The sequence below is a fragment of the Elephantulus edwardii genome, unplaced genomic scaffold (assembly GCF_000299155.1).
Source record: "Elephantulus edwardii isolate Elephantulus edwardi_28Jun2011 unplaced genomic scaffold, EleEdw1.0 scaffold00294, whole genome shotgun sequence".
Classification (NCBI taxonomy): domain Eukaryota; kingdom Metazoa; phylum Chordata; class Mammalia; order Macroscelidea; family Macroscelididae; genus Elephantulus; species Elephantulus edwardii.
Window position 1 is genome coordinate 244,579 of NW_006400044.1, and position 12,031 is coordinate 256,609.

The 12,031-nt window shown below is 36.1% G+C and overlaps 1 protein-coding gene across 4 annotated transcripts in view; it reads left to right on the plus strand.

Moving 5' to 3' along the window:
• The window catches only part of SMARCAD1 (SWI/SNF-related, matrix-associated actin-dependent regulator of chromatin, subfamily a, containing DEAD/H box 1), a 113,213-nt gene that overhangs the window by 75,448 nt on the left and 25,734 nt on the right, over window positions 1-12,031 (plus strand). For all 4 annotated transcript variants that reach the window (XM_006900741.1, XM_006900742.1, XM_006900743.1 and 1 more), the window contains 6 exons: window positions 4,417-4,507; window positions 8,311-8,410; window positions 9,027-9,086; window positions 9,185-9,260; window positions 10,544-10,679; window positions 10,911-11,048. In XM_006900741.1, the coding sequence (XP_006900803.1) occupies window positions 4,417-4,507; window positions 8,311-8,410; window positions 9,027-9,086; window positions 9,185-9,260; window positions 10,544-10,679; window positions 10,911-11,048 (601 nt within the window). The remainder of the gene's footprint in view (window positions 1-4,416; window positions 4,508-8,310; window positions 8,411-9,026; window positions 9,087-9,184; window positions 9,261-10,543; window positions 10,680-10,910; window positions 11,049-12,031) is intronic.

The window sequence follows — 12,031 nt, forward strand, 5'->3', positions numbered from 1 at the left end:
TATATATATATTTAAAGATTGAGACAGACTAAGAAGAAGGATTGGCCATCCACTTCCGAAATGTCAGGCCTTCGAAAACCCTATGTGCAGTAGAGCACACTTAGACTATCATTTAGACCTATAGACATGGCAGTTGAAACTGAGATCTTAGAAATGGAAACACAGAAAGAGGAATAGCTGTAAGAAGACACTAGTGATTGGAACATGGACTGTGAGAAGCATGAATGTAGGAAAATTGGACATTGTTATGAAAGAAATGGAACGCCTAAAAATGGACATACCTAGGTATTGGCAAAATGAGATGGCTTGGCATGGGACACTTTGAATCAGATGATCATATGATTTATTATGCTGGGGATGAAAAGATGAGGAAAAAATGGGGTTGGTTTCATTATTAAAAAAGTCATTTCTAGATCTATCCTGAAATACAATGCCATGAGCGACAGGATAGTATCTGTACGCATACAAGGAAGTCCAGTGAATACAACTATCATTCAAATATATGCACCAACAACTAGAGTCAAAGAGGAGGAAATAGAAGATTTCTACCAACTCTTGGCAGTCAGAAATTGATCAAACATGCAATCAAGATGCATTGATAATAATGGGTGACTGCAATACAAAGATTGGGAACAGGGAAGAAGGGTCAGTAGCTGGAAAACATGGGCTTGGTGAGAGAAATGAGGCGGGAGATAGAATGAGAGTTCTGCACATTCAATGATTTATTCATTGCAGATATCTTTTATAAGAAACAAATGCAGGCTATACACATGGCTCTCACCTGATGGCATGCATAGGCATCAAATTGATTACATTTGTGGAAAGACTCAGTGGAGAAGCTCAATATCAGCAGTGAAAACCAGGCCAGGTGCTGATTGTGGGACAGACCACCAACTAGTCATATGCAAGTTCAAGCTGAAGTTGAGGAAAATTAAATCAAGTCCACGGGAACCAAAATTTCATCCTAAGTCTGTCCCACTTGAATTTCAAAACCATCTCAGGAACAGGTTTGAGGCCTTGAACACCAATGAGTGTAGACCAAATGAGCTCTGGGAAGATATCAAGAAAACCATCCAGTAAGAATGCAAAAGATCATTACAAAAGCTGAAAAAGAAGACCAAGATGGAAGAAACCCAGAAATCAAAGAGCTGAACAGAAAATTTCAAAAAGCTGCCCGGGAAGACAAAACAAGATACTATGAAATGTGCACAGAGCTGGAGTAAGAAAATCAAAAGGGCCGAACTAGCTCAGTGTTTCTTAAGCTGAAGGAGCCAGAGAATTTCATGAAATAACATATGAGCAAGAGCCTATGGTAATGAAGGAGGAAGTTCAAATTGCTCTGAAGGAATTGGCAAAAACAAGGCTCCAGGAGTTGACAGCATACCTATTGATATATTTCAACAGACAGACACTGCCCAGGATGTGCTCACTAAGTACTTATGCCAAGAAATCTGGAGAACAGCCACCTGGCCCACTGACTAGAAAAAAATCTATATTTTTTCCCCATTCCAAAGAGAGGTGACTCAACAGAGGGCGGAAGTTATCGAAAAATATCATTACTGTCACTTGCAAGCAAGATTCTGCTGAAAATCATCCAAAAACGTCTGGAACAGTATGTCAGCAGAGAACTGCCTGATGTGCAGGCTGGATTTAGAAGAGGTCGTGGTACTAGGGATAGTATAGCTAATGTTAGATGGATCTTGGCAGAAATCAAAGAATACCAGAAGAATGTCTATCTGTGCTTCATTGACTATGCAAAGGCTTTTGACTGTGTGTATCATAACAAGCTATGGCTCACTCAGAGAACAATGTGAATCCCAGAACATTTTATTGTGCTAATGTGAAATCTATACTGGAACCAAGACCCAGTTGTCAAAACATAGCAAGGAGACACTACATGTTTCAAAATCAAGAAGGGGATCCGCCAGGGATGTATTCTGTTTCCATACCTTTTCAATCTGTATGCAGAATAGATCATCTAAGACTGTGTGCTGTACGAGGAGGAATGTGGCATCAGGATTGGCTGAAGAGTTCTCAACAACCTGCATTATGCAGATGACACAACCCTGCTTACTGAAACTGAGGAGGACCTGAGGTGCTTGCTGCAGAAGGTCAAGGACTGCAGCCTCCTATATGGATTGAAGCTCAACATAAAGAAAACAAAGATTCTCACCACTGGGCCAATGGGCCGCATCAGTATGGATGGTGAAGAGATTGAGATAGTTAACAGTTTTAGTTTACTTGGCTTCACAGTCAAAACTCTTGGTAACAGCAGCCAGGAAATCAAGAGATGAATTGCATTGGGAAAGTCAGCTGTGAGGGACCTCTCAAGAGTACTGAAGAGAAGTGACGTCAGGCTGGAGACTAAGGTGCGCCTGATCCACACTATAGTCTTTGCAATTACGTGCTATGCATGAGAGAGTTGGACAGTGAATAGGGTTGATAGAAAGAGAATTGATGAGCTGTGGTGCTGGAAGAGAGTGTTGAATATACAATGGACTGCTAGGAGAACAAACAGGTTTGCCCTGGACAAGATGAAGCCGAATGTACCTTGGAGTCAAGGATTCTGAAGCTTCATCTGACATACTTTGGGCATGTTGCAAGGAGGGATACCATGTTTGGCAGAGTGGAGGGGCAACGTAGGAGCGGAAGACGCTCTATGAGATGGATTGATTCTGTGACTGGAGTGGTGGGAATGAGTGCATTTAAGATGGCTAGGTTGGCACAGGATAGTCGTAAGTGACTCGGCCCATAGCAACAATGACAAATGAGATGGTGTTTTTGAGTGTCTATACTGTTCAAATCAAAACTAGTTTTTAACCATTTTTTAACCACTCATACTTTTCGGAAAGTGTCGCCTTCTAATCTTTCCATATTCTAAGGAAATCATTCCCAGGGAGCATATAGTCTAGGTATTTCCAGGTTATGTACAATTGTTTACATATATGTTGCTTTCTACTTACTCATGGTGAAATTAGTCTAACAAATTTACATGTAGAACACCAGGTATCAATACCCCAGTATGATCTGTGAAATGAATGTTACATGATTTTGTTAGGTGGTGGTTGTTGTTAGGTGCCATCGAGTCTTAGACAGCTCATAGCGACCCTCTGAAGAAAGACCTGAGCACTGTTCGTACATAGAGTTTCTGGAGGCAAGGCATTTCGGAAGTGGATGCTGCTCCTGCTTCCCGGCTTGTTTTAGTTGGGAAGCTTCAGCAAACACTGTCCACCATGGGTAACTGTTACCACATTTGGCACATTAGTGCCCCAGTGGTCAGCATCACAGCAACGATGAGTTACCTCTTTGGTATAGGAACAACATATACAGATAGTCTCTGGATTACAAATGAATTCCATTCATAAATCTTTAAATCACATTTTATGTAACTTTGAGTAATTAGGTGCAGTTTGAATTGAGCATCATTTAGTCAAATGTTTTTCTACATGTCTGAGGTTAAGTAACATTAGAAACATTTGCCATATCCACTAAAACACATTTAACAAAATGATACAATTAAAATATAATAATATTTTTACATCCTTCACCAGAAAGCCCCATTTATTATTATAAACTATATTGTATATACCTTGAATTTTTAATGTAATGGTTTCATACAAGTTAGGACCATGGCCATATATGTGGTTGGGTGTTGCCCAAATGGAAATAGTGCATGACTATACATGGTACACAAATAAATACATACATTCATACACATTATACAACTTTTATTAGAAGGATCTGGCAGGCATTCAGAAAATGTTTAGTAAGCCATCCTGACAAACTAGAAATTTATACTTCTTTTTCTTTATTATTAGATTTTTGGTTTGGATTTTTTTGGTGGTTTTTTTTGTTTGTTTGTTTTGGTTTTGTTTTTTTAATTCTTCAATCTGTATAATATAGTTCTTGATATAAATTCAATAAGCCTTGTGAAATCAGAAGCCATTTAAGACAAGTGCCTTTCAGAGGAGAAAAAACCCAAATATTTCACTTTGGAAAATGACAGAAAAGTGTTAAGATACATTTGGAACAAAGACAAGAAATCTGTGCTTCCAGAGGCAGTCTTTTAGAGTTCTAGTTTACATATGTCACTAACTGTTTAAGCAGTACAGTTAATAGTCTGGTCATTTATGGAATGAGTTGAATTACATATGATCAGATATGGAAATTAGAGCTCTTTAGAGTGTTTTTTACTAGGAAAAAAGAATCAAGTTTGAGGTTAGAAAGTGATATATTTTTGGTTCATATTCTTAAGTAGATGTAACTCACTGGTATCACTAAGTTGAAAGGTAAGGATAAAGTTAAATGCTTTAATTTTTGCGTGCGTTGTAAAACCTAAATCACATGACAGAAAATTGGTACAGAAAACCAATATAAGACAAAATCTATAATATTTGGTAACTCTCTTTTTACCAGTTTGTCACTCAAGCCGTATCAGAAGGTTGGTTTGAATTGGCTGGCATTGGTACATAAACATGGACTTAATGGCATTTTGGCAGATGAAATGGTAAGTTGTACTCTGGGTCTTCAACTTGATATTTAATTAAAGCACACTTAAAATTTGGCATCCTGCTGTTTATTAAAGCACAGAGTATTTTCTTGCCATTAAATTTAAGGCATTCACCTAAGTTTAACTCTTCTGTTTTGCCTCTCTTTTGTTTTACCTTCTTTATTCCTCCTCAAAGGGGAAAATAAATGTTATTATCTGATTATCAGATTTATAAGGATGTGCTTAAAAACCTAAAAACTACATAGCAATGCAAATTAATGTTAATCTTAGAATCCTGCCATTTGATTGTAAATTGTGTTTTAATATCTTTATAGATATTTTTCCTCTGCCTATTTGACATAGGCTTTCTGTGAGTTAACTAAAGTATCCTGATCACTTGGAGCCCTCCCTATTTCTGATCTCTCATTTGTAGGCACCATTAGGAAATTGTACTCTCTTCCTAAAAAATGTGTTACAAATCTTAACTCTTCTAGTCGTTACAGTGTCATTTGAGAATATAATTTCTTTGTCATGTTTTAAGAAACAAACTTACTTCCATAAATTTAAACCAACTCAGATGGTTCTTCATTGGGTTTCTTACCGGTAAATTGCTCAAGAGATTTCCTGTCATTCTCCTGTGGGCTGCTGGTAGATTCCAGCTGCCAGAGAGTCCTCCCACTTTTTGGTGAGCAGTGCAATTTCCTACAGGTTATAAAATAATGTTAGTTGTAATCTCTTGAAATGTAAGAAAGCATAGTTAGGAAAGGTTAGACATATGTAAACTTTAGAGTTTGACTGTATGTTATTTTTCTGTAGCTGGTTTTTAAATTTTAATTTATGATGAATACCAGTCTTGGTATTCAACTGAGTGTGGAAACTACAGAACAGTGTCATTGATTTCACATGCAAGCAAGATTCTACTGAAGATCATCCAAAAACGATTAGAACAGCACATCAGAGAACTGCCGGAAGTCCAGGCTGGGTTTAGAAGGGATCGTGGTACTAGGGATATTGTTGCTGATGTTAGATGGATCTTGGCTGAAAGCAGAGAATACCAGAAGAATGTCTGTGTTTCATTGATTATGCAAAGGCATTTGACTGTGTGGATCATAACAAACTGTGGCTGACTCTGAGAAGAATGGGAATCCCAGAACATTTAATTGTGCTAATGCGAAACCTGTACTTGGATCAAGAGGCAGTAGTCAGAACAGAGCAGGATAATACTGCATGGGTCAAAATTGGGAAGGGTGTACGCCAGGGATGCATCCTGTCTCCATACCTTTTCAACATGTATGCAGAGCAGATTATCCGAGAAGCTGGGCTCTATGAGGAGAATTGTGGCATCAGGATTGGTGGAAGATCTATTAACAGTCTGCGTTATGCAGATGACACAACCCTGCTTGCTGAAACTGAGGAGGACATCATGCACTTGCTGCAAAGGGTCAAGGACTGCAGCCTTCAGTATGGACTGAGGCTCAATGTCAAGAAGACAAAGATTCTCACCACTGGACCAATTGGCAGCGTCAGGATGGATGGCGAAGAGATTGAGATTGTTCACAGCTTCAGTTTGCTCGGCTCCACAGTCAACACTCTTGGCACCAGCAGTCAGGAAATCAAAAAGCGTATCGCGATGGGAAAGTCTGCTATTAGGGACCTCTCTAAAGTACTCAGGAACAACGGTGTCTCTCTGGAGGCTAAGGTGCGCCTGATACAGGCCATGGTCTTTGCAGTCGCTTGTTATGCCTCAGAGAGTTGGACAATGACTAGGGAGGACAGAAGGAGAGTGGATGTTTTTGAGCTCTGGTGCTGGAGAAGAGTACTGAATGTACCATGGACTGCCAGGAAAACAAACAGATTCATCTTGGAGAGGATTAAACCAGGCTGCTCCTTGGAGGCAAGGATTCTGGGGCTTCATCTGACATACTTTGGACATGTTGCCAGGAGGGACGGGTCCTTGGAGAGGGACATCATGCTTGGGAGGGTGGAGGAACAGCGCAGGAGAGGAAGACCCTCTGTGAGATGGATTGATTCGGTGACTGGGATAATCGGGATGGGTGTGTCGGAGGCAGTGCGGTTGGCGCAGGATAGAGCAGGGTTTACGGCTGTTGTGCATAGGGTCGCTATGAGTCGAAAACGACTCGACGGCACATAACAACAACAACAACAACAACAACCAGTCTTGGCAATATTTAAGGGTTTTCTAGACAAAAAAAGGAGAAAGAGACAAAAGATCTAAAGAATACACAGTGACCAAAGAAAATTAGGATTTAACTGTTTCAAGAGATACCATATGATCCAATCATTGGTATTAAAAGAAGTCAAAGAATGCACTGAAAATACAGGCACAAAACAAGATTCCAGGAATTAGTAAAATACTAACCCTTATGCACAATTTGATATTCCCAGTGCTCCATGTCTTTTGATTTCTTGACTACTGCTACAGGATGTTGATTATGGATCCAAGTAAAATTAAATCATTGACAACTTCAGTCTTTTCTCCATCTATTATGGTGTTGTATCTTGATCCATGTTGAGATTATAATGTATATTGAATGATCTTATTGTTCAAGTTGTGTATAGGGGTTGTTTTCTTCCATTATGCTTAATCACAATCATTAGCTATATGCCGAGCAAGTAATCAGAGAAACTGGACTGTATTGATGAGAATGTGACATCAGGATTGGGGGGAAATTCATTAACAACTCTGCATATCGGTATGCAAGTAATTTAACCTTGCTTGCAGAGACTACTTTAAGTACTTATTGATGAAGATGAAGTACAGCTTTTATTATGAATACACCTCAATAGAAAGGAAAAAAATGATCACAAATGGCCCAATAAGAACCAACTTGATAAGAACAGAAGATACTAAAATTGTCAACGATTTAATTTTCCTTGGGTCCACAACATCTATCGAAGCAACAGTAATGAAAGAAAATGATGTATCATTTTGAAAAAGTCTACTGTAAAAGACTTCTTTAAAATATGAAAAAGCAAAGATTATGGCTTGAGGGCTAAGGTATATTTTCCTAGATTATGTTATTGTCAGTCATCTCATATGCATATGTAAACTAGATAGTGATTAAGGCATGCATAATTGAGGGATGTGAATTTTCATGTTGGTGAAGATTATTGAATGTGCTGTGGACTGTCAGAAAAACAAACAATAAAAGGAATATATACAAAGCAAGACTGGAAAAAGTATAGCCAGAATGCTTCTTAAAAATTGGGTGTTGAAATTTTATCTCAAGTACTTTGGGCCTGTTTCCAGGAAAAGCCACTCCCCAGAGAAGAACATCATGCTTGTTTAAGTAAGAGTTAGCAAAGAGTAGGAGGACTTCATGAGATGGATTGACAGACGCAGTGGCTGCAACAGTGGTCTGAAGCTTAGCATCAGTTATAAAGATGGCATAAGACTGAGCAGTGCTTGTTTTATTGTATGTAGTATTGCTGTGAGTTGGAACCAATGCAGAGTACATAACAATACCTGTTTTTCTCAGCAAATAAATTCACACATATATGAGTGCCATCATCAACTTCATTTTACCTTTGTCAAATGCCCAAAGTTAAACCTGTCAAAGCTAAGTTTAGGAGTTTCCTAACAGCCAGTATCCCAAGTTGTGTCATGTAAAAAGTTGACTTTTATCTGACCATACTTTCCTCCTCCTGCAATATTTTAAAAAGTAGAAAATTGTAATAGCTGGGTGATGGGGAATAAAAAAATGAATAAAATACAGAAACATTTCTTTCATGATTTCTAGTACTTAATACTTGATTATTTTTAGATATTCATAAAGTATCTTTTAAACTTTTTGTTTCAGGGGCTGGGAAAAACTATTCAAGCTATTGCATTTCTGGCACACCTCTATCAGGAGGGTAACAAAGGGCCTCATTTAATTGTTGTTCCTGCATCAACAATAGGTTTGTAATACTTGGAGAAGTATTTTACTTGGTAGTTTTTATGTAGGCTAAGCCTAAAAGTAGCTATGTATATGGAATTGAATGTGTATTTTTTTATAACCCTTATGCTTTTCTTCCTGTTTTGTATGAGTATGCATGTGTGTTTGGTTTTATTAGCAGATTTAAAAAAATCTTGATATAGCATTTCATTATACGTGTCAATGATTATAAAATGACAGTTATAAGAAAAAAGTAGTAACTTTCTGACTTACTGTTTAAACACATATTGAGTCAGAAAGGTCATTAATCTCAACTTTAATTGCTGTTTCATTTATTATCCATGACTGACAGAGGTTAGAGTACTAAAATACCTGTATCTGTGAAATCTAAGAGCAACCATTTCTATAAATAAGAATAGTCAACTTATACATATAAAAATTGATCATCTTCCCTTTAGTTTGAAGCCCCTCAAAAATCTTACAGTAATTTTATTCAGCATGAGTAACAGATTGTGAACATAGTGAGCAAAATCAGCCTCTGATATTTTATCTAATAAGATAATAATTTTTAAATAGAGCTTGTTTATTTCACAGACATCTCAGAGCAGATATAAGTAATAATCTCTTTTTTTTCATAGACAACTGGTTAAGAGAAGTTAATTTATGGTGTCCCACTTTAAACGTGCTCTGTTACTATGGTAAGAATATACCATTACCTTTAACTCTGGAAATGTCTTTCAAATTCTAAGATAACAGAAGATACAATCAGTAAGCCCATATTATTTTCAAATTCTAGGTTCTCAAGAAGAACGTAAACAAATTAGATATAACATTCATAGTCGATATGAAGAGTATAATGTAATTGTTACCACGTAAGTATTGAGATTTTATTTTTTTATGGCGGAGGGGAATGGTTCAGCCTCTAACAAATAGTAATATGTAGGAAAGTTGATAGTGTGATATTTTTAAATTTTTTTAACTTTTTATTTGAGGTTCCATTCATTCACTGATACTCTTCTCCCTACCCACCTTCCCCAAGTTCACTTTGTGGTGCATGTCTTGTTCCAGATTGTTGTCATATATATATATATATACACACACTTGCTAATTCATACCTTTCAGTTCTTCCTTTCATCTGTTTGTGTAGTGTTCATTATGTATCCTATCCTTGATTGTTTTCTTTCATAAGCACTGGAATGTTTAAGACTCAAGCATTTTTTGTAGTTTAGCAATTATGCATCCTAGGTAAGTTTTGTTGGTGCATTGTGTCATTTGACAGTGGGTATGGAATGGTTCTTATCACTTGACGGAAAGCAGACTATTATGGTAAGACTGAGAATTGTAATTTCAAATATATAGTATTCTACCAAAATTATTTGTAGTATTTCTAACTTGTAAATAATGATTAGAAATTAATGAAATCACATTCTCCCAGTGAAAAATAGGTTTTAGGATGTAAAGGTTGGAAAGTATAACTTTAAATACATTAACCCTTACTGTTTTGTGTAACTACCTGATAGAGAACGTAATGCTCTAACGTTCTCTTTATTATATAGGTTAGTTAAGCTCCATACTAACTCAGTATTTGGTTACTGTTTCTCTCTGCAAACTCCCTGTTTTGGGCTCCATCCTTAAAAGAATTCATTTCTTAGTAAGATACCTACATTTCCATTTATGCTCATGAACAGCAACTTTTATTTCTTGAATCTCTTCTGCAAGTTTAAGCCAATTGTATTATACTCTAAACAAAAATGTTTAACTTCATGTTCTTTTTTTCCTGCATCATTTCCCCTCTGCCCCTGCATCTTAAAATACAACAGTTCATGAAGAATACTAACAGTGGTAAATTCTTATTAAGTTGTATTCCTCTTGACCTTTTCCATTATCTAAAAGTTAGCTAATTATATTGTAATATTTTTTTAAATTTCAATTCCAAATTGTCATTTCAACCCTTTGTTACATACATATTAATGATTATTGGTTACAAACAAGTTAACAATTATTTTAGCACCAGCTATATTTTTAGTATTACCTACTAGATATTGGCTATTAGAAATGTGCAAACAATAATAATTTTGAACAAATCATTAAATATCACTAGGCTTAAAGCTTTAAAAATACAATCTTTGGGATTTTTTTTTTCTTTTGGTAATAGGTATAACTGTGCAATCAGTAGTTCCGATGACCGTAGCCTGTTTAGACGGCTGAAACTTAATTATGCAATTTTTGATGAGGGCCATATGCTGAAGAATATGGGCTCTATCCGCTACCAGCACCTTATGACAATTAACGTAAGAGTGGTTTTTAAACTTTTATGAATTATAAAATTTTTGTTAGTTTGTATGTGTGTGTATCTCATGTACAATATATACTCGTGGCAAATTTCAACTGTTTAAATTCTTTAACTAGTCATTTGTCACTAAATGGTAAATTATTAGTGTTTTGTTTGCACAGAAGAGAGTAGACAAGAAGTGTCTCTTTTGAGAGAAAGAAACTAATCTAAATTTTCTCTTCGTTAACAGGCAAGTAACCGTTTGCTGCTTACAGGAACACCTGTACAGAATAATCTGTTAGAATTAATGTCACTGTTGAATTTTGTTATGCCACACATGTTTAGTAGTAGCACCAGTGAAATAAGAAGAATGTTTTCTTCTAAGACAGTAAGCATACTTGGATCATTTTTTGTTTGTTTTTGGTTTTGTGTTGCATATATTCTTTAATTAAACTTTAACTAGTTGACACTTCTGTACTTGGATAAAAAGTTGGTGGTTTCTACAATCATTCTGAAAGTTTTTATTTCCAGAATCCTGATTTCTTGAAGAATGACACTTCTAAGTTGACAGTGTGTTCAGGTGTTTTGTCTATAGGAGAGGTTTAATAATTATGTTTTCTTCATTAAAATATAACTAGTGAATTAGTATAATTTCCTTATAAACAAGAATTAATAGAATATCCAGGAAGTGTGTGTATAGAATGTTTTGGAATTTTTCATAAAACCCATAAATACAGAATTAACAATTTAGAAAAGCGATGACAAATTTTATTTATAAGGATAGTTAAATTTTTTTCTACTTAGAAAAAAAGTATGGGAGAATCCTCAAGACCTCTAATTGCTCAGTATAGTATTATAGGTTCTTGAGTTTCCTGACTCACATTTTTTTTTTTCTGACTCACATATTTTTGTAAGAATTTTCTAAACTCTCCTTTACAAATTAACTTTTACTATTATATCTTCTCCCACTTGATGTACAATTGCACAATTTTTTTGTGGCCTTGCAATTTTTTTTCCCTCAGTCTTTATGTCTTAGACTAAACACAAACAGAAATAACATTAATGTTAATATATAATCTACTACATGTTTTGGTTGATGTCTGTCTAACTAATGACTTACTCATGACTTGTCATCCTGAAGTGTAAAATTATGCTTCATATTTAACAGATATCTATATCTATATATCTATATCTCTATATATCTATATATCTAGTCCCTCTGCTGTCAAGTCAATTCCATAGCATGGCAATCTTCCTTTGGGTTTAGGCGTCCAAATATTTGCAGGAGATTGCCTAGCCTGTCCCTGTCCATCAGAGTAGCTAGTGGATTTGAACTGTCAACCTTTCCATTAGCAGTATAGCACATAATGC